Source organism: Colletotrichum jinshuiense, chromosome 9 (assembly GCF_051148585.1).
Source record: "Colletotrichum jinshuiense chromosome 9, complete sequence".
Classification (NCBI taxonomy): Eukaryota; Fungi; Ascomycota; class Sordariomycetes; order Glomerellales; family Glomerellaceae; genus Colletotrichum; species Colletotrichum jinshuiense.
The window spans coordinates 1,162,702-1,184,325 of record NC_139316.1 but is presented as its reverse complement, the minus strand read 5'-3'; the positions used below and the strand labels follow the sequence as shown (position 1 = coordinate 1,184,325).

The 21,624-nt window shown below is 54.8% G+C and overlaps 6 protein-coding genes across 6 annotated transcripts; 4 read left to right on the top strand and 2 right to left on the bottom strand.

The window, feature by feature from the left end:
* Nucleotides 1–176: 176 nt before the first annotated feature.
* EsH8_IX_000333 (uncharacterized protein) lies at nucleotides 177–2,024 on the top strand (the record flags this gene model as incomplete). Its single annotated transcript, XM_083266669.1, has 1 exon — nucleotides 177–2,024. The coding sequence occupies one exon, from the start codon at nucleotides 177–179 to the stop codon at nucleotides 2,022–2,024; it is 1,848 nt and encodes a 615-aa protein (XP_083130234.1).
* A 1,334-nt stretch (nucleotides 2,025–3,358) lies between these two features.
* EsH8_IX_000332 (S1/P1 nuclease) lies at nucleotides 3,359–4,304 on the top strand (the record flags this gene model as incomplete). Its single annotated transcript, XM_083266668.1, has 2 exons — nucleotides 3,359–4,182; nucleotides 4,262–4,304. The coding sequence occupies 2 exons, from the start codon at nucleotides 3,359–3,361 to the stop codon at nucleotides 4,302–4,304; spliced, it is 867 nt and encodes a 288-aa protein (XP_083130233.1).
* A 581-nt stretch (nucleotides 4,305–4,885) lies between these two features.
* Nucleotides 4,886–6,165, bottom strand: EsH8_IX_000331 (exopolyphosphatase; the record flags this gene model as incomplete). The annotated part of the gene is made up of 2 exons (XM_083266667.1): nucleotides 4,886–5,982; nucleotides 6,057–6,165. The coding sequence occupies 2 exons, from the start codon at nucleotides 6,163–6,165 to the stop codon at nucleotides 4,886–4,888; spliced, it is 1,206 nt and encodes a 401-aa protein (XP_083130232.1).
* Nucleotides 6,166–6,719: 554 nt separating this feature from the next.
* EsH8_IX_000330 (class I glutamine amidotransferase-like protein) lies at nucleotides 6,720–7,575 on the top strand (the record flags this gene model as incomplete). Its single annotated transcript, XM_083266666.1, has 2 exons — nucleotides 6,720–7,193; nucleotides 7,288–7,575. 2 exons carry the CDS (start codon nucleotides 6,720–6,722, stop codon nucleotides 7,573–7,575), a joined length of 762 nt encoding a protein of 253 aa, XP_083130231.1.
* An 835-nt stretch (nucleotides 7,576–8,410) lies between these two features.
* On the top strand, nucleotides 8,411–12,704 carry EsH8_IX_000329 (DEAD/DEAH box helicase; the record flags this gene model as incomplete). Its single annotated transcript, XM_083266665.1, has 9 exons — nucleotides 8,411–9,960; nucleotides 10,017–10,207; nucleotides 10,264–10,341; nucleotides 10,391–10,467; nucleotides 10,523–10,575; nucleotides 10,629–10,733; nucleotides 11,040–11,529; nucleotides 11,758–12,013; nucleotides 12,070–12,704. The coding sequence occupies 9 exons, from the start codon at nucleotides 8,411–8,413 to the stop codon at nucleotides 12,702–12,704; spliced, it is 3,435 nt and encodes a 1,144-aa protein (XP_083130230.1).
* A 791-nt stretch (nucleotides 12,705–13,495) lies between these two features.
* EsH8_IX_000328 (G protein-coupled glucose receptor regulating Gpa2-domain-containing protein) lies at nucleotides 13,496–15,190 on the bottom strand (the record flags this gene model as incomplete). Its single annotated transcript, XM_083266664.1, has 2 exons — nucleotides 13,496–14,873; nucleotides 14,961–15,190. The coding sequence occupies 2 exons, from the start codon at nucleotides 15,188–15,190 to the stop codon at nucleotides 13,496–13,498; spliced, it is 1,608 nt and encodes a 535-aa protein (XP_083130229.1).
* Between the last annotated feature and the right edge of the window lie 6,434 nt (nucleotides 15,191–21,624).

Genomic DNA, 21,624 nt, shown 5'->3' with positions numbered 1-21,624 from the left:
CGCGGTGGCGGCGGAATGGGGGGCCGATGGCCGAGCTGGTCCAAGCTCCGAGCTGGAAGAAATTCCATCCACGGCGTAGGACAAGGCCTTTTTTCTTGGACCAAAGTTCGCGGCTCAGACTGCAGTTTCCAGTGTCGCTTCAAACCACATCCCCTGCCGCCAGATCTGTCGCAGAGATGGCTTCGAGACCAGCCTTTACAGCTTTGGGCTGCTTGCAATGTCGCAACCACGTTTTGAGAGCCATTACGGCCAATTCGGCCACTTTCCTCCGTGCCCCCGCCGTCGCAACCACCACGACCCTTCGGCCTCGCAGCCTGCATAGAGCTTTCTCAAGCTTGCCACCGGAAACCTCCAACACAACAAGCGAACCGAGTAACCAGACACCGAATGAACCGAATTCTCAGACATCAGAGGTTAGCGCAAAGAACGCTGAGCAACCTGGAGAAGAAAAGGCCGGCGAACAGGAAGATACGCCATGGTTTCTTCAGGTCGAACCCCCTACGCACGCACCGACCCAACAAGTCTCGCCGTTGCCTGACCTCCCCAACTCCCCACCGGCCCTACTCGAGCCATTAATGAAATACGTCTATGAAGAAATGGGACTCGACGATCTCTCGCTCCTCGATTTGCGCGCACTCGACCCAGCCCCTGCCTTGGGGTCAAACCTTCTCATGCTCTTCGCAACGGCGCGAAGTGAGCGACATCTTCATGTTTCGTCCTCCCGCCTGGTCAAGTGGCTCCGACACAACCACAGGATCGAGGCAAATGCGGACGGGCTAATTGGCCCCGGCGAGCTTAAAACCAAGTTGCGGAGAATGAAGAAGAAGGCAAAACTCCTGGGCTCAAGTGCTATGGTCGCAAAGGGCGGCGACGATGGTATTTCAACCGGATGGATCTGCATCAACCTCGGAACTCTTGGGGCGACATACGGAGAAGCACCTCGTTTTGACGCTGAAGGAAAGCTCTCAGGTTTTGGCGCCCCCGTTACTGGCGCCTCGACCATTGTTGTTCAAGTCATGACCGAGGCCCGGCGAACCGAGTTAAACCTCGAGCGACTCTGGAGCCAGCAACTCATCCGAAGCGAGGCCCAGGACCGCAAGTTGACAGAGTTCGACTCTGAATACCACAACCGATATGGATCGCTCCCGACCACGACGGTCCGCGCTCGCAGAGGCTTTCCCGCCAACGCGACTCAAAGAAGAAACTTCTCGACCAGTCTCATTCGACCTGCAACCACCGTCCAGCAGGCCCCTGTGGAAGCAGCGGATGCAGATCTTTCAACAAATGCGAGCCCCGCCACAGATTCGCTCTCTGAGTGTCGCCAGCGTGTTGAGAAGATACGTTGGGAGGGGCTGCAAGTCAGCGTCCAAGAGTGTTTAAATCTTCTGCGTGACATTTTCCTATCCACGTCCACCACAGAGACGCATTCTCGGGATCAAGCCGATATTGCCGCCCAACTAATCGAAACAATGCACGAACGCCAGATGCCGATCATGGACCACGAAACCATCATCACCATCATTGAAGCGGCAGTAACGTCTGGTGCGCAAGGCCAAGGGATTCGAACGATCCAGTCTAACATGGAGCTCATCTTACTTCAGGGGATTCAGTCATGTCCTACCGAGGCCCAACTTCTGCGCTTGCTCAAGGCGTATAGCATCCAGGGCAACTGGGAAAAGTTCTGGGAGACATGGCGCGTACCCACGCGGTACGGCATGCGTAGAGGGCCGGAGATGTATAAGTTCGTCTACTCCAGCTTCTCGCAAATTGGCGACAAGGCCAAATGCGTCGATGCTCTGAGGAAATGCGTCCATGAGATGTTGGTCGAGCAGCCTCCAGTGCTACCCGACAACGCTGTCTGGCCCGCATTGAAGGCATGCCTCCGTATTGCTGACCCCAATGCCGAACATATCAGCGAGCACATGGTGTCCAGGGGTGGGCAGTCCACGGACAGCCACAAATCGGCAAACACGGAGTTTGTGCGGATGCTGAAAGAGCTCGAGGCTGTGCGAAAAGGCATCTGAGTCTTATCTCACGGGACTCGTACCTTGTCGAATCCTTTCGACTCCGAGACTGATGGCAGCACGGGTGGTGGCAGTGGAAGAAAGCCTATTGACGAGATAGCGCCAGGGCAGACACTTCTCATCTAACGGCGGGCTTCGGCGCTCACCGGCGTTGACCGATTGCAGGGCAATTGCTCTCTAGAACGAAGCGATAACATTACCGGAGACGGTTTAGACCTGGTGCGACGTCTCCCGCACCCTGTACAACACCCAATGTTAAATATCCTGTATTATATAAAATCACATAGCCAACTACATGATGAGTAAGCAAACATTCCACTTGTCTTACTCTAGGACATTACGTCGCCAAACCTCTCTGTCACTGTGAAGCTTCGTACGCTACGCGCGTATGAATGAAATGCTCTACACAGTCCCCAGCTCCCCCATATTGTATCTCAATTACTATTGTCCATTTTGCTACCTTGTTGTCTAGCCGTCCATCAATCCCCTCTATTCTAATCCTGTGTTTGCATCCTGAATAAGAAGAAGGAAGCCGACGAGAGCTAGTGAGCGGTTTCTGGTGTTTACTTTTGGTCCCGTCGCCGGCGCCGCCGTGGTCGCGCAGAATTCTCATCAGAAACCCCAGACCTTCCTCTTTCGGAAGTCCTCCGTCTTATCTCCCAGAGGTCGGACGTAGGATTGCGGGGAGATCGAGGGTTATCATTGACACATTTTTTCCTCGGCGCTAATGCAGGTGTAATCCGACCTCAATGCACCCTGTTTTTGCGCCTCAAGTCTTGGACATGTGTCTGAACCAGCAGCTGAACACTATATTCTCTGCTGGGGGGTCGTCGGTCAACCCCGTCTGATATCAGCCGGTTTGCCTCTCTTATTTTTTTCTTTCAGGAACCTTGCCCGTCCCCTGCTATCACAACCCCCCAGTCCCCGGGTATCGGCACTCGAGCTTGAATTGCAATCCGGGGGAGCCTGCCCAATAGCGCATCGATAAGACCCCTCCGCAACTAGATCGACACTCCAATCCACGTTAGCATGGTACTTATGAGAAGCTCGCGATGCCCGAAGAAGCAGGAGGTCACGTTGGTCTACGTCCCCCATCGTCAAGGCCGCCCTCTCGCAGGGCCTTTCGCCTGGGTAACACGACATCCCTTTACCGCCCCCGTGGAACGTCGTTCGATGTATTGAACCAACGGCGGGGCCTCCAGAAATGCTACATATAACCTCGCGCCTCTCTCCCAGCACTGGTGAAGACTGACCCTCCTCGCCCGCCAAGGATTCTCCCGCCCGTCGTCTCCCGTCCTCCGCCTCAAAAGTGTAGCGTAGCATCACCCAGCACCATGGCCCGGCTCATCCCGCTCACCTTCTTGGCGTCCGCGCTCCCCCAGGCGCTCGCCTGGGGCGCCATGGGCCACGCGACGGTCGCCTACATCGCCACCAACTTCGTCGCGCCCGAGACCAAGACGTACATGCAGCAGCTCCTGGGCGACACGTCGGAAGACTACCTCGCCAACGTCGCCAGCTGGGCCGACTCGTACCGCTACACCACCGAGGGCGCCTTCACCTCGACCTTCCACTACATCGACGCCCTCGACGAGCCGCCGCACAGCTGCGGCATCGACCTCGAGCGCGATTGCGGGCCGACGGGCTGCATCGTCTCGGCGCACGCAAACTACACGCAGCGCCTGCTCCAGCCCGAGCTCGACCTCGAGCAGCGCCAGATCGCCGCCAAGATGGTCATCCACTTCACCGGCGACATCGGCCAGCCGCTGCACTGCGAGAACCTCGAGGCCGGCGGCAACGGCATCGCCGTCGAGTTCAACGGCACCAACACGAACCTGCACGCCGCCTGGGACACCAACATCCCGCAGTCCATCACCGGCGCCGGCAGCGCGCTCGAGGTCGCCAAGGCCTGGGCCTCGCTGCTCAGCACCGCCATCAACTCGGGCGACTTCCGCGTCGCCGCCAAGTGCTGGGTCCAGGGCCTGAGCCTCGAGGACCCGGAGGACGTCGCGCTCAAGTGGGCCACCGAGAGCAACGCCTTTGTGTGCACCGTTGTGCTGCCCAACGGCCGCGAGGCCGTCGAGGGCCTGGACATCAGCGGGGCGTACACGACGAACGCGCAGCCGACTGTCAGCATGCAGATTGCCAAGCAGGGCTACAGGTGAGAGCAACATTTCTTTTTCCTGATCCCCTCTTTGAAGGGGAGTGAGGGGAGAGTGGAAGAGCTAACACGATGACAGACTTGCAAAGTGGCTGGATGCCATTGTTGCCGAGCTGAACTAAATCATGTCTCTCTCTCGGAGGGCCTGATGGCGGTGCTGCATGGATTTGCCGCTGACACGAAATTTGTCGGGATACACAAGTGGTAATGAAGTTAAATTCGTCGACCCTCTCGCCAAGAATCCTCAGACAGCATTGCTCCTTGGCGATTTACCCGGATTAGCCAACACCGTGACATTGACATTGGCTTGCCAAAAACAAGTTTAAACAGCGACGAATACTCATCGATCTGAACTTGTATAATGCTGGCGAGTGGACGGATATGGCGAGGCTGATGTTTACGAGACCAAGAAACTCCCAACTTATGATACATCAAAATACATAATTGCATATTATTCCAAGCTAGCCGCGCCTGCAAACTCGAAGCGCCCGCAGTGATTTTGTCGCACCCACCTGTGACTGAGATGTAAAGTCGCAGAACTTGAGAGACTTTGAAACTTTTGTATCGTATCGTTGACCTACCATCAGCGGCTGTTTTCAGGTAGAAGATGAACGCTATTTATTTTCGGTATTCTAGGGATATTACTTTCTAATAGTCGCCAGCGTCCCTGGCCGGTTCCTGATCAGCCCCCTTCCGAGCCTCCTCATAGCCGAACATCGCTTTTGATGGCCGTCCGCAGCATGGGCGCAACCTGCTTGCGAGAGCTTGTCAGGTTCTTCTGGGTCCACGCCATCCTCCACTCACCCTCAACAACGTGGTCGAGTCTTCCGCCGCCCCACGCCTCCAGCCCCAGGTCGTCCTTGTAGTCGTCGTAAAATTTCTTGCACGACTCGATGGCCTTGTCGTTGAACGCCCACAGGAGCAGCTCCCGCTGGAAGCGCCCGTCCGAGTTCGACGTCGTCATGATGACGCCCATGTCCATCTTCTTCTCCTCGGCCCACTTCCTGAACTCGCCGAGCAGGACCTTGTCGTCGCCGCCGGCCTTCTCGAGGAGGTAGTCCAGATTCTGCACAATGGCGGAGACGCCCATCATCTGCTTTCCCTTCTCCTTGTCCCCGCCCTGGTCCTCCCACTGCTTGTAGTCCTTGCGGAACACGTCGCGGAAACCCAGTGAGGATATGTCCTCCTTAACGGCGGATATCTCGTCGAAGAAGGCGTCGCGGCGGAAGCCAGCGTCCGTGAGCTTCTCGAGGAAGGAAACCGCGGCGATGTCCTTGTCGGTCGTCTTGTCCTTGGACTCGAGGTTCGTCGTGTCGATCAAGATGGCCGCCAGCGACAACTTGGCCAGGTGCGCGTCCGTCTCGGCGCCGGCGCCGTCCTCGGACCCGGCGAGCTGTTCCCAGGCCGAGCGGCAGTACTCCACCACCAGGCTTGAGCTGCTGCCGCACTTTTCGATCACACGGGGCTCGTCGGCAGTGTCCATGGTCACCGCATTCTCCTCATCGTGGTGGTCTACGCAGCCAACCACTCGGTCGCTGTACTTGGCGGCGAGGTCCCCCGTAAGAGCATTGTGGTCCACGAGCACCCACCGCGTGTCTTTGGCGGCGAGGTCTCCTGGCAGCTCGTCCAGGGTGAGGAGGTCGCTTGGCTTGAGCTGGGCATGCGCCAGGGCGGCGGTCATCTCGGGGCGGAGCTTGAGGTCATCGCGAGGCAGGTTCGAGATGGGGATGTGAAGGGTGTGCGGGGTGGTGTGGGTGCGGAGGTAGGCGTAGATGACAGCGGAGCAGAGTGAGTCGAGGTCTTTGTCCCGAGGAAAGAAAAAAGGCTTGTCAGTTTCTTTGTCGTCGAGGGCTAGGCTTTTGAATGTCTCGCACCTGCGGATTCGTTGCCCACCACCAAGGTCAAGGGACTCGCCCGTTGCGGCGCCGTCAGCGCGGACCTCGCGCTCGCGAGAAATGCGCCGAGGGAGACCCTGGGAGGCATTGGAAACTGGATAGTCGAGGGTGGTGTTCGGGGCGTTGGGGATTATGGAAAGGAAAACCGATGGAGGGGTTGAGGCGCGCGGTCCTCAGCGTTGGAAGCCGGAGTGGGATGACGTCGAGGGGTTGCACCGGTGTGATCCCCGGGTGGTCCAATTGACTTTGTCGGATTTCATCCGCCTGGCTTCGACCCAGTTGCCTCTTTTCGTTATCAATGGCGCGGTCTCTTATCGCGCATCCTACCCCCCGCTATCGGCGTCACAGGGTCCAGAAGGGCCCCTGAATCGCGGGGCACTCTTCACTTGCACTGACTCAACCGCGACCCGCGACCCCACCATCGCCGCGGGACCGCGGTTCTCCGGCACCTGAACCACCCGAACCACCACCAACTTTCACTTCCTTCGGCGCTTTGTGCAGTGTTCTATCTGTTTCCTTCTCTTTCATCGTCCGTATCATATCCAACATCGATTTCCACGTTCTGTTTCGCTCTTCATCTTCATTTATTCTATATCGTGTACATACCTAGTGCTGTCATCTTTTTTACCGAAGAGTATCAAGATGGGCTCTCAACCACCCCGCATCCGCCTCGCCATCCTTGAGGCCGACACGCCGCAGCCGCAGACGAAGGCGGAATACGGCGGGTACGGCGGCGTCTTCACTGCCCTGTTTCGCACCGCCGCGTTGGCCGACGATCCGCCTGCGCCGCTCGACAGCATCATCGACCTCTCAGTTTACCACATCGTCGGCGACGAGGCCGTCTACCCGGACCTCGACTCCATCGACGCCATCCTCATCTCGGGCAGCAAGCACAACTCGTTCGACAACGACCCCTGGATCCTGAAGCTTGTCGATTTCGCCAAGAAGTGCATCGACAGCGGGCGTGTGAGAGCTATCGGCGTCTGCTTCGGCCACCAGATCATTGCGCGCTCATTGGGCGTCGAGGTGAAGCGGAGTGAGCTGGGCTGGGAGGTTGCCGTGGTGGATGTCAACCTCACCCCCAAGGGAAAGGAGATCTTTCAGCTGGACAAGATGGTAAGCGCCCCATCCGATTTCCTGTCTCTTCTTCGTCACAAATGAGACGAAGAACAAATTGAACCATCATTGTATGAAAGCTGACACCTTCCAGCGCATCCACCAAATGCACAGGGACGTCGTCACTGCGAACCCGGAGGGCGCCGAGCCTTTGGCTTACACAGATATTTGCCCTGTCCAGGGATTCTACTCGCCAAAGAGATTCATCACGGTCCAGGGCCACCCCGAGTTCACTGGTCCAATTGTGAGTGAAGTCCTCAACATCCGCCACAAGGCGGGCATCTTTGACGATGAGACTTTCACCGACGCCATCAACCGCGCGGGTATTGAGCACGATGGTGTCAATATTGCGCGCGGTTTCTTGCGCTTCCTCAAAGAGTGAGGTTCCTTTATAGATATTTAGCCAAATAGACCAGCGATTGCTTTGGATTCCAAATATCTGCCCGAATTATTGTGCGTTCAACAGTTGATTCTGCTGCTGCCTCGTATTGGGCTTCATCTCCCGTCATCACTTCGTCAGCTAATAAGTGCGTGCTTTCCCTGATAAGTAATAATGGCCTCATAAATGAAATATACCTGCCCCTTGTTTACTTTGCCCTCCTACTGATGAGGTCACAAATCCCCCCCCACCAAAAAAAAAAAAAAAAAGGCAGATTCGAGCTCCTGCGTTCAATTGTGCTCTGCCTTAGCCGCTGTAGAAGGTGCGAACCAGACTTCTTTCCTTCATTTTGGCTTTCCTTGCCTTCTCAAAATTATCCGTAAAGAATTTGCTGGCCGGCTTTCTGCAAACCTTCCTACCCATCTCAAATCATCACGACTCTTGACTGGAGGTATATCAACATATATTCCTTGGAGCCGTTCCATCGTGCGATCCCAATTAAATTATTCTTTAATTTTCCTTACCTCCACTACTGTTTGGAAATCGTCTACCGCCTGCCGTATTTCCCACGCCTCATCTGCTGGCCCTCGCCGCACCTGCCCCTCTCTCACCTCAACCTCTAGCACAGATTATTTTTAGGCGGTCTCCCATCATCTTCCGTTCCATCAACTCGGAGGCTCTTGCCTTTGGTTCTATGAGATCTATTCGTTCTCAGTCCTCTCTCCGCGCCCCTTCGATATCAATTTTCAACCTCACAAGATTATTCACCTTCCCATACCACCCCCCTCACCAAGGCTCCTAGTGTACATCACACTGCAGTCTCCCTCATACCGGCATCATGTCTTCCTCCACGAGTGACCAGAACTTTGGGAAGGGAGCTCGTCTCAAGAAAGGCCCTTTCCTTCCGGAAGACAGTGCCGATTTAGACGGAGATGAGATCCGTGGCTTCAAAGCGCTGAAGAATGCAACCTACGACCAGATGCAGGATGCCGACATATTTACGGAGTCGATGGAGGATACAATCAATGAGATGCGCAGTCAAACGCATGAGGCAACCAAGAGTATGTCTTTCGACCCTCGGCGACCCAAGTCCGTTGAGTCGGAAGATCTATTCGTCACCAGCCCCGGAGAGAAAGAAGATTGCTCTCCCCTTGGAAATACTCTGCAAGTCAAGTCCGAGTCTGATTCAGATGATGATTTCGACTTCATGATCATTGACAAGGCAAATGCCCCACCTGACGTTCAGAAAAAATGGTCTATTCCAAGACCTCCACTGACTATCGATCTGACTCTGGAGGTTAAACAAGAGCCAAAAGATGATGAATCCAACAAGTCGCTTGGAGATGGTCAGCCGTCAGCCTCCAGCGATAATATTCATTCCTACACTGGCCAGGGCACGGCTGATGCAGAGCAGCTCGAGGCACGGAAGGCCGAGCTGGAATCCAAAGCATTGAAGGGCTCTATCAACAAAGACGACCTCCAGGAACTGCTTCAACTCAGTTTACAGCTCAGCGGGGCAAAAGACATTGTCTCCTTTGGTAGTGCCGCGCCTACGAATGTCGATTTACAGTCTGGCGAGTCTGACCCAAAAGTTGAAAAGCCAGCAAAGAGAAAACGCAGACCTCCACCGAAGAATGCAGCAGAATATTTTGCTCGAAAAGAGCAAGCTGAGCGAGACGCTGAGAGGAGACGGGAAGCTCGTGGTTCCAAAAGAGTTGCTCAAGAAGAAGAATCAAGGAAACCCAAGCGGACAAGAGTTTCTGCCAAGCAGCGAAAAGAAGAGGAGCATGTGGACCGCCGAGTTGCGGACATGCTTCGACCCTACGACGCCATCCAGGACCGAGCAGACCAAGGCGATCTGCAAGCCGAACCCACCATTAGTGCTTCAAAAAGGGCCGATCAGTTGAGACAAATGGCGGCAGCTGCCCCTGTCGACATTGACCCACACCTTTTCCGAGATCAGAAACGAGAACTCGAAGAGTCAACTTATGCCTGGGGGGATGGGGGTGTTCACCCCAAGGACGGAAAGTGGGATATCAGAGGCATGCTAAGTCCACTGTGGAACCACCAGATAATAGTTGGCGCATGGATGTTGGGTCGAGAACTGAAGTTCACAGAAGGTCTCCCTCGCGGAGGCATCTTGGCAGATGCCATGGGTATGGGGAAGACCATCGAGGCACTTTCATGCATGGTAGGCAATCAGTCTTCAGAAGCTGCCAAAGATGCGGGTAAAGGTGCAACTCTAGTACTGTGTCAGTCGGAGCAAATGATCGATCAATGGATTGAAGAGATCAGGAAGCACTGCACGAAAGCATTTTCCAGAAGCGTCGTTCACTACAAGAAGGGCAACAAGATGGATATTGACATGCTGGCTTCTTTCAACGTCGTGTAAGGGTCTCAATACCAAAAAGTTTCCGATGTGCCATACTGATGAGATATCATAGGGTCGCAAGTTATCAACAACTGAGGAAAGGCTTACCGTCCCCGAAAATGAGGGCGCGCATGCTTGAGCAAGTCTCTGATCATAAAAAATACCAAGAATGGCTGGATGAGCAGACGGGAGATCTTTTCCGCATCGAATGGTATCGGGTCGTTCTTGACGAGGCCCATATGATCAAGAACCATCGAACTCACAGTATTTCATTCTTCTCAATCCAGTTCTGGAGCCATTTACTGACGATAGCACAATAGCAGCATTTGCTTGCCGTGAGGTTTCGGCCAAATATCGATGGGTCATGTCTGGAACACCTCTCATCAACAGTGCCACCGGTAAGCATAATTATGTGGAAACATTGAGTACAGTTCTAACGTGCGACAGAGTTTTACTCCTACTTGAAGTTTATTCGGTTCGATATTGACAATTTCGCTACCTACATTCGAGACTATCACAGTGGCGTGAGTAAACCCCACATGCATTTTAGAGGTGCGCAACCACTAATGTTATTTTCAGCCAGAAGCCAAGAAGAAACGTAATAGGCTTGTCTTCGGCATCATGTACCGGAGGTAGGATGCACACTCCGTGAGGAACCGGCATGGTGACTAACACGAGTCTCCAGAACCCACAGCGACAAGTTCTTTGGCCAGCCGATTCTCAATTTGCCCTCTACTCATCCGACACATCAATACTTGAGTCTTTCGAAAGAAGAGATGGTGATCTACAGGTGAGTTTTGATATCTCATGAATATGTTTACTTCTACCTCTCTTACAAAATCAGGATGTTGGAAAGATGCTGCAGACAAAGGATAAACGCGGATTTGCAGGAAGCAATGGCGGAACGCCAAATCGAGTGTTACTTGACCATGCTTCTTCGTCTTCGCCAAGCTTCAACCCATCCGTTTCTCCTTGAGGGAATTATGGCTGAATACTTTACCATACATGACTTGCAGATCGTCAAAAAAAGGCTTGCGATGTTGAATGGAAGAGAGACCATTTATGAACAGCTCGAATCTTGGACCAAGCGACATAGGACACCAAACAAGCGTGCAGTGGAAGTCATAGCAAGTGCGGAGCAGAAAACCCTAGAGGAGGGCAATGGATTCCAAGAATCACATCACAACACACCCGAAGAGCACATTGCGCAAAATTCGGAGGCAGGTGCGGCATATATGAACGCACAGTCCGGCGGTGCTCAGAGTCCAGCCACCAACAATAACTTCGTTATTGATAGCGACCTTGATGAGGTGGATAGCGAAGATGAGGTTGAAGAGGACGCCGATGGCATGGTTCCAGAGGAATACCTCTCTGAAACTAATGCAGATGCTGATTACGAGACCAAGAGTACCAGCTATCCTCGTGATGAATCAGGGATTGCTCGACTTGATCCTTTCGGCCAAAGCACCTTTGGTTTGCACTTCGACATGACCAAGCATCTCGAATACTTGGAAAGACACGAGCTGCTTGAGATTGCACAATGCGGCATATGCAACCATAAGCCTAACTGTCCCTTCAAAGGAAATGTAAGTCAACGGTGCAGTCTTGCACGACACCGTATTGCATAGCTAATATATTGCAGTGCGAGCACATTTACTGCAACAAATGCTTGATGAAACATCTAGGAACCAAGGTTCGTAGTCATTCAACTCCGACTAGTTCTGGAGCTGACTCATTTACAGGGAAGGAACTGCCCTGTTTGCAGAAGAGTTTTAGGGGAGCCGAAACCCCTCACTCCTTTTGTAACTGATCAGGCAGATGAAGACTCTGGATCTGATGGGACCCATCACAAGGGCCGTAAGAGAGCGAAAGATAGAGAATACGTCTTCGGCTACGATTACACAGGATTCCAACAGTACGACGATGACAAGAAGGGCACAAGGCCCATCAGGTTCTTGCAGATCAGCGACAAGAACCCCCAAATTCCCCTTCCTGCTAGTGCCAAATTGACGGCACTAAAGGAGACCATTCTGAGATGGCAAGCAGAGGCCCCGGATGACAAGATTATCAGTAGGCCTATGCTTCCCTATCAAGATTCCCCCGCTAATGCTTATTTTCCCTCGCAGTTTTCAGCCAGTTCAACGTTTGCATGAAGATCGTCGGCCGCATGTTGGAGGGAGAAGGCATTGGATTTGCCTACCTCAGCGGCGCGCAAAACAACGAGCAGCGCAAAAAGGCAGTCAAGGAGTTTGAGGAGGGCGACACCGTCAGGGTTTTGGTCGCTTCGCTGCGTGCCGGAGGCCAGGCCTTGAACCTGACGCGGGGAAACCGCGTCGCACTCATGGAGCTCTGGTGGAACCATGCCGTTGAGCAACAGGCCTTTGCCCGCGTCTTCCGGATGGGCCAGCAGAAAGAGACTCACTTTGTTCGCTTCATGGTCAACACCCCCATCGAGAAGCGAATGCTCAAGATGCAGGTCAAAAAGATCCTGGCCATTGACGCAATCTTGCAAGATGACAGGCCCAGGGCGCCCAAGGTGAGTCTGGAAGATATCGCGCGGCTTTTTGGCAGAGTCGTAAGAAACGACAAGGGCGACATGCGAGTCGTTTCAGACTACTCTGATGACGAAGATGATGACGAAGACATGGGCTTGCCACGCACTGGCGCTGAAGATGAGAGCGACCTGGAGGGCTTCGTTGTTCCCGACGATGAGATCGAGGAGGATGACGACGACGAGAATGACTCGTTGTTTGACATCTAGTAACCGGGGCATTGGTTCAAACTATGATTGGTTCAGCATCATGGCTCTTACTTGCATATCAAGATCTGCATACGGAGCTTATTCCAAAAGTCGATCCTGGGAACATTCAACTCGGCACATGTCACGATACTAGCGCTTTTCAGTTTGCTAGCGCGTCACAGTTATCTTGCATTCTCGTCTCTGAACTTTCATTTCCGCATTTCCATTTTTAGGGTGGACGAGGAACTATCTGGAGCACCTTGGACAGACTGGCCTCGACTGGCACGGGAAGGAATATCATCCGTTGCGGGCAGAAAGCATCACGACTCAAGGATGGAGGCGTGCTGATGGTTTCTACGCGGGAAGATGAGCGACTTGGACAAGGCCGCGTTATTGGAGAACGCGGGCGGTCTAGACGGGCAATGGTGCCATGGCCGGTTTTCTTCATAGACTCTTTTCAGTTGATACACTGAAATCCCATAGATTCACGAGAGAGGCTCCAATAAAATCAAATCATTTTACTCTGCTCCCAGGAAAAACGACGCGGGGCTCCTCACGTGTGATGGTGTGCCGGTAGATCCCTCGCCCGCCGGCGCTGATGGGGCCGACGTCCGTGGCCGATTATATCCACAACGGCGGAGATTGTGGGTCCTAACGCCGACCAGCCAGGAGCACTTATGCCGACGACGTCAATGGCCTCGACGAATTAAGGCACGTGGTATGCATCAGGAGAACAAAATTGACATCGGGATTCGATGTAATCAAGAAAAAGTTCATTCATTTCATGTGGTATCAAGGCGACTAAAATGACTCTACGCTAATGATGACGTCCTTCGACCGGTCCGTTGCCGGGATTCGTCTTTATCTCGCCGGATAGACGGCGTTCTCCTGTATCTTGCCTGCCTGTCAATCCAGGGCTTCTCTACGGCACAAAACAGACACGCATTCACTAGGCCCTGTATCGACAGGCTCACTAGCGATAATAGCACAACCGCAAAAGGGCCTGCTTGCTCTGGTGCATCCCAGCGCATAATATGGGCGACAAATGGGACAGCCCAAATAAGAATGTACACAAGCGGGTACACGAAAAGTAGACGGAGCTGGCGACGGATCTTGTCGCGAGTTTTGGCCATGCCTGTACCGTCCATGGCCGGATGAAAAAGAAAGGGGGTTGCGTTGTGGTCGTGATCCGAGTCGAGAGAGGTACCTCGGCGAAGAATTGACCAGATATTGGCGAGGGATTTGGCACGCGCACTCGTTGGGCTACTTGGCGGTTGCCAATAAGTGCTGAAGCTCGCCTGGCGATAGTGGTTATCATGGTAAGACGGGCGATCATGGTAAGACGGGCTCAGATCGACAGTGTCGCGGCGGATGTAACTCTGAGGCGGTGGCGAAATAGGTTCGAACGTAGTGGACAAGGGACTTGTGCTGGACTCCAGTTCGCGGGGTATAGTATTTTCATTGGGTTCAGGAATACGACCGTCATGGTCGCTGCCATACGTTGGCCAGTTCCACTGGATCTTTTGACGGCTGTGAAGGAGCTCGATATCGGCCGCCATGGTAGTCGCTGTAGAGGAGGTGCGCCGCCGCTCTGATTCTTCCATCGAAGTTTCGGATCCCCTGCGAGATGTTGGTGTAGGTGGGACCGAGGAAATGTGAGTCCAATGCCTGTCATCTGGTATTTGAGTAGCGCTCGCCCGTCTCATGGCGCTGAGTCGACCGAAGCGCCGCATACGCAGTGTCACGTATATGTATATATAGGCGTAAAGCGCAACAATGGTGAGAAGGATCAGGTAGCGAGGAACCCAACTTAGAACGAGCCTTGACCATCCAGGGCTGACGGGCAGATAACAAAACTCGCCGTTGTTCACATAGCCAGGCCAGTTGACGAAGGCCAGAGAGGCCATGAGGAGCGGGAAGAAGGCGAAGGCGCTGAATGCAAGGCGGCGGTGAGGGTACAAACCGCTCTGGCGCCCAGATTGTCGAGGTCGAAAAATGTAAATGGCGGTATGTAGGGCGATGAGAACCACGGCTATATCGGAAGCCTCTATTCCGACGGAGAGGAAAAAACCGCTCGCTTGACAAAACGATGATTCAGAAGAAATAGGCCCGCCCTTGAAATCAACAATGGGGAAAACAATAAACCAGAGCGATTTGAGCATATCGCTCGACATGAGCAGCATGATGAGGCTACACCAATGTCAGAGAACTCTTCTACACCAACGTTGGCCGAGGCAGGATCCGAAGCTGCTGTAGTGGAGGGTTGATAGAACTTACTCATGCCTGAAACTTCGCCTCATACGAGAGAACCAATAAAACGCGAGGGTGATGGACGCAAAGCTCAGTGCAGCGGCGGCTAGCGACGTGGACTGGATGATTGTCCATTGTTGGTCCGTCAGGCCATCTGGGATGCGGTCGTAAGCCGGGTTCAGGCGGGCACTGAGGACCTCAGGCGCAGATGCAGCAGGCGATTGCGATGCATCAAAGCTGTGGGGCCGCGGTGCCATGGCGGTTGTGGTTTCCTGGACGCCGGACGTAACCTGGGAGTCGAGGAGAGAAACTAGTTCACGTGGGAGGCTTCGGATTCCTCATGGTGATGAATATGACGAGGAAGGTCGTGACCTTGGAGTGATCCTCGTAGCAGTCGATACAGGGGCAGGGGCGACAAGATTGGAGTTGGGTCTTTCGAGTCTTGGCTTGGTACTCCTTCCTTTCAGTGTGCGTCCAACTCGGTGTCGCAGGGTCGTGGCTCGTATTATTTACTCGTTGCTCAGCTATCCAGTAGTGCGCGAGGCTCGCTTTGGGAAACTTCTTTGACTTGATTCGAAGGATCGGCCTTTTTCAAAGTCAGGCAAGTGTCTGTCTGGGCGAAGGTGTGTTTCCCAGGAGGGCGATCTGTTTGTCTCGATGCGCCGAAAACAGATGCCACTTTTGTCGGGGTGTTGACGCTGGCGGATGATCACACGGCACGACGCAAATCAAATCGGGGGCCGAATATCAACCGGGAATGTTTGTTGCACAGCTGGAATCGATCGAGACTCGCAGGCTTTCTTTCTTCGAGGGCCGGGGGACGGTTAAAAGTAGACGGAGGGGGGGTAGTGCTTATAAGAGACACCAGTGCAAATAAGTCTTCTTTTTTGTGTGTGTGTGTAAGTGTGCAGGCCGGGGAGTGTGGTGCGTGTATATGAATTCCGTCCTCCGCCTGGCACCGGATTGCCACTCAGAAAAGGGCGACAGAAGCTTAAAAAGGGACGGACGCAGGCGAGACAATTGAGCGCAAAAAGGAGAGACGGGAGGCGGAGGCGCGCTCAAAAAAGCAAGACAGGCTGTTAGCGTCGTGGTTTGAGGCTTTTGGGCGGAAGCTGGCTTGGCCAATGGTAGGGGCAGCCAAGAACAATAGGCAGCCGGTGCGGTGTGTGCGTGTGTCCGTGTGTTTTGTGCGTCGATCGTGTGATGGGGGGAGGGGCGTGAAAGCGGTGCGGGTGTGTGTTTGTCGAGCGCAAGCCTGCGCGGAGCTTGGCTCTCTCCGCTGTTTGGTCGTTGCAGGTGAGAGCGTCAGTGTGGGAGATTTGGTGTGGGAGTGGTTGGCGGCGGTCGGGACTGGACCGGGGGGGGAGGGGGGTGTGGGCGTGTGTCGACGATTGCAGTCGGCGACCTCAGTTCAGTGGTTAGGCGAGAGACAATTGAGAGACAGGCCACCTGCTGGGCGACAGGCGATACAGGGGGAGCAGAGTTGAGGACTTCCGACCGCGGGTGGTCGGTCTGGTCTGGTCCGCCAGGCATAATGGCGACCAGAAAAAGCAAGAAAATTGTGCTTGCTACCCATTGTGTGTTGGGGATTTGTGTATTGGGGATTTGTGCATTGTGGGCGAAGGAAGGGTACCACAATGAAGCGGCGGTGATGACGATGTGTAATGTGTAGCGTGCCGTGTCAACGTGTGGCCCTCTGGGCAGGGGGGGTCTGGTGCAGTAGTCGGCACCATGTGGTCGGACGAGTGTCGAGGGTGCGGACTGCAGGTGCAGATGTTGGCCGATTCAGTATCGGCACATCAGTAACGCTGTGGACAATTACATGATTGGATTCAAGCAAGACAAGCGATGGATGGAGAGCTCCGGTGCCACCAAAAGAGCGGCCCTGGCAAGCCCCGGGCTCATTGACGGGAGTTTGTTAGTACCGACGCAGTTGCGGTGCGAGAACAGGGAGAGGTGACGAAAGTGCCGCCGTGCGCGTGAGTCGTCCCAGGGGTCGAGTTAATTAAGCTGGGAAATATTCGCAGACATGGCCGTCGCTAGGGTTGACAAGACGGTGACGGGATGGTGGTCGGCGAATATTAATCCACGGTTGCGGCATGGACGTTGTCGAGCTTATTGGGTGCTTTCGAGCCGTGTGAGTGTGTCCGGGAACGGCGCGTTGGCTTAGGTCAGGTCGGGTACGAGGGTTAGCTGACCGCGGATCAAATACGTACCCCTTGTGGGTGTACCTGCACCGGTATATTGGGTGGGGGAAGGGACCGGTCTAGGTATCTCCCTTGGCTTTGCTATGGAGGGAGCATCACAGGATACGGCTGAGGCGGTAACTCTGTTTGAACAGCTATATGCACATGGTATGGAGATTTCTATGCGGGACAAGGCGGCTTAGTTGAGATAGAGGACGGGCTAAGCGGACGAGGAGAGGAACGCAGGAATAGCCAAGGTGGATGCGGTGGCTTTGACGGGCGCGCAGGGACTCTATTGTAACTTTGCCCTTCCGAGATGACGTGGATACGACGTTGGACGTTGGGCTTAGGGGACGGAAGCGGGAAGTGGATGCTTCGGAAGGCTGAATGAACCACATAGGTAGGGTACCTAGGATGGCATGGCAGCTGGGTCACTGAAGCGAGAGAGCTTGAGCTTGGTGACAGGAGCTTGGGTCGCCTGGTGGTTACGGCACGGGCAAAGTATCGACTGGCACGGGTAAAGTGTAGATAATCAGAGGGTGGCCAGGGAGATGCCGAGAGGAGGGGTGACGAGAGATGGCACGGCGGTTTGGTTGGGCGTGTTGGGAATTCCAGGTGCATGTGCTTCGGAAGAGCGGAATCGGAATCGGAGCAGGCATCCGCAGTGTAGGGTACCGGTAGCTGGTGACTGAAGACATACGAATTGCATTGAACGGCGGTGGATGGCCAAAGGGGGCAGGCACAAGGACGTGGATAACTACCGTACCTACCTAACCAGCAAGACCCAAGATGGCCAGCACGTGTCCAGATGCGCAGATGCCCAGGTCCCACGATCCCAAGATCCCAAGGGCAGGGCAGGTAGGAAGGAGCCTGGTGCGGGGAGCTAGTCCGGAAGGGCAGCAGCCAGCAGCAGCAGCCGCAGGCGAAGGAGGAAGGGAGGGGCAAAGGTGCAAGTCACGCCGCACAGGGCACGAGGTGGCCTTCCTTTTCTCTCTCTCTCTCGCTTTCACACTCGCTCCTGCATCATCTCGCTGTCTCTGCGGTCTCCTCTTCCCCCTCCTCCCTGTCGGTCACGAGTTCTGTCTCCTGGACTGGACTGCCCAAGTGGCCGTAGAGTCCAATTCCTGTGAACGGCACACACGGCACGGTACAAGACAGTGCGACAGAGCGTATCAAAACAGAAAATACCCTCTTCTGCCGGGCATTCAGAAGAAGCTTGAAGCCGAACACGTACTCCTGCTTTCCCTCGTTCCGGGAATCTGGAATGGGGTGCGCCTGCCATGACACAATGGTCGTTGCACAGGGCAGCTGCTTGCATTGGGTGTTGGGTTGGACGCAGACGGCAGGACGCACTTGCCTACAGTTCCTGCTCTGCCAATGCAACGCCTGGCCCGGCCGGCCTTCTGTCCTGACATGACATAACGATTTCGTTGCACTTTCCCTGCCTGTCTGTCCTGTGCTTTGCTTTGCCTGCCACGGCGGCCGGTCGGCTGGCCCAAGCGTCAGCGTCACTGCCGCCGCTTCCTGCAGAGCACGAGCCAGGTCCCGAGCGGCCATGGGGGGCTCTCCGGTACGTACCGCCAACGCGTATACAACCTTACACTCCGGATACATTGTGCCCTCACCGTCCTCCAGGCGTTCCTGGCCGGGCTTTTGGCTTTGGCTGGCCAGCTGCTAGCTGCACGGACGGACAAGCCAACTACGTCTCACGCGAGTCTGCCTATTGGCCGTTCGGCATAGCCTTCCGTACCATCTGATCGTTTGCGAGAAGGCCTTTTGTTTTTCCTCCTACCATGTAGAGGGGAATGCACAACTACGAAGAGGGGGCCTCATGGCCTCTAGGAGCGGTGAAACGCACCGCCATCCCTCATCACTCGACCCGCGGCCAAACAATCAATTCAGCTTGACAGCGACTTGGCGGTCTGCCTTCAGCCCATGTCGACCTCCAAAGCGCCCGTCCCTGTGTTTGTGTGTGTCTGGGAGCAGGCAGGCCCTGCCTCGTACGTCCGTATTTTCCCTTTTTGGTTTTCCTTTTTTTCCTTTTCCCAATTTGTCGCGTTACCCGGCACCGCATCCCCCCCACCCCTTGAAGCGTGCAGTGCGCAGTGTGTGTAGTGTTGCAGTGCGCAGCCGGCATCAGCAGAGAGAGTCAGAGAAACAAGACACGACCCCTATTTTCATTCCCATTGGGCTGGATTCGGGTTGGCGTGGATTGCCTGTCTCGACGCCATCGGGCGACGTGATGCTCCCCATGCTGACGCATTCTTCTTTTTGCTCTCCACGTCCTCCTCCTCCTCCTCGGGGGTCCCTGATGCCGGGGCTCTGGGGGACGGCATTCACGAGTCGGTATAGACAGGCACCAAATGGCCAAATGGCTTGCGCTATTGAAGTCAAGCCTGCCATCGACCGCTCGCTGGCGCCGAGGGAGTTGCGTCCTCGGCGCCGACGGGGTCGGTATGCGACGCTACAGGCCACAGCATCCTAGCTAATTAAACGTCGTCGTAAGTGTTGCCGAAATGTCGACTCCTACTCGTCGCACTGCCTTCTCCCTCGCATCATGGTGACTGCCAAAAATACACCTTTTTTTCCTCACTCTCGCTTTCGCGTTTGCCCAGCGTGCCTGCCACCGGCCGCAGTCCGTATTCAGGACTCGCCTCTGCATATTTTTACCCCCTTTCAAGCTTTGACTCGTCGCTCCTGCTTCGGATGGGAGGGGAAAAAAGAAAGAAAGAGGGTGAAAAAGCGCCCGCCCTCAGGCCATCATCGGTTGGTTGTCAGCAGGGTAGCGCGTCATCGGCCACGGAATGGAACAGACACATCCGCCCATCTTCGCAGCGTCGTGGCAGCCAACGCCTGGCCCTTGGGACGCATGTCAGCTGCGCCTACCCCCTACCCCCCTCCCCCTCCCTCTGTAAAAGGCAAATTTGGATCGCCGGCCAAACCCTGCTGGAGGCTGCCAACATCTGCCGACATTGGCCCCAATCCCGCCCGCACACCATTGATAATTGGCTGATCGACCTCCGCGCCTCCCGCGTGAGCCGTGCCACCCTGGTCCGAGGTGGAAAGCTTAACCTTCAGTCTGGGACTTGGACGTCGTCGTCGGTGAGATTTTGGACGGGATCCCCTTACCAGTCATCGATTTATCCCACCAGCCCTGGTGAGGTCAGGTGCATCTTGGCATGCTCGGGTCGGACCAGCACCACTTACATACCTACCTACAAACGCGATCCCAACTTTATCCGCATTTAGCTACTCTTCAGCGCACCACCCATCCGCTTCCATTGCGAAGACACAGCAGAGCTGAGGAGGCGAGGCGGTGGGCAAGGTGAGGCACCACACGACACCCTTTTGGCTCCTGAATCCAAGCTTTCAAATGGTTGAGGGGCCTCCCGACCCCGCAGCCAAGCACCAGACCGCTTACATCGTAGCCCCAAGCTCTAGGCACTGTCGGCTCCGCAAGGCACCATTCGTCCGAACCAAACGTCTACTCGCACTGCGTCCTGGTTACGCACATGGATCATCACCGCCATTCTTTAGTCTCATGCTCCACAGCCCGTGCACCCTTTCACTTCAGCCTACGTCTAGCCGCCGGAACCCGAAACTGGCACCTGGGATACCGCACAGCCATCGCCTCCGCAAACGGACAGTTGATGCGGGCGGTTTTGCTATCTATCGGACAGCTCTGCAGACCAAATACGGTCGGACGCTGTCAGGGCCCCAGAGCGCATCCATCAGCCAATTTAGTTTGACCGCTTTGCCGGCTTTCTGACCATGTTTGAGAAAGCCGTTGCGCGTCCGTCTTTGAGCTCACCTATTGGACGACGGGCCCTGTTCCGTAAGCCTCTCAAAATCTCATTTAATTGCTATGTCGGTGGCTCGTCATCATCTGGCAATTGCCGCGTCTAATCCCGTGCCTTCGGAAGGTCTGTTCTGTCCCTTTGGACATGTAGCATACCATGGTATGGACTGGCCAACGCTTGGTACTGTCAATATCCATCCAACCACAAGCCAAAGACATTGACAAACAAGGCATGTGACCTAGCATACTCGGTTCACTTTTCCAAACATGACGTCTGGCCGCTCGAGATTTATTTTCTGCAATGAGATCAATTTGCTTGTCTGTCGAGCTTCAAACAGCAGGGCACCCAAGAGCTCGCAGGAATGAGCTTCCCCTCTAGCGACATTCTTGCAAAGCCCCAGAGTGCCGTTGGATTGTCTTGGGGCTTCGGTCTAGGCCATGGGCGCCAACAAACTTGGCAGGAGCTATGACAACTCTTGGTTTACATCACCTTCGGTGTGCGGCACTTTCGGATGAGCGAGTGCTGACTACCGCCGGCTTCCAAAACCCGCGAAACCATTGGCTGCGCATGAAATCCGTCACCAACTTGTGGTAAAGCAATTTACCACCTGCAGAAATCCAGCGCTCGCCGCGGCGACCGACGGCAAAACTTTACAAGGGGCGGCGACCAAGATCGCCGCCAAGGCCGTCGCCGACATCAAGATAA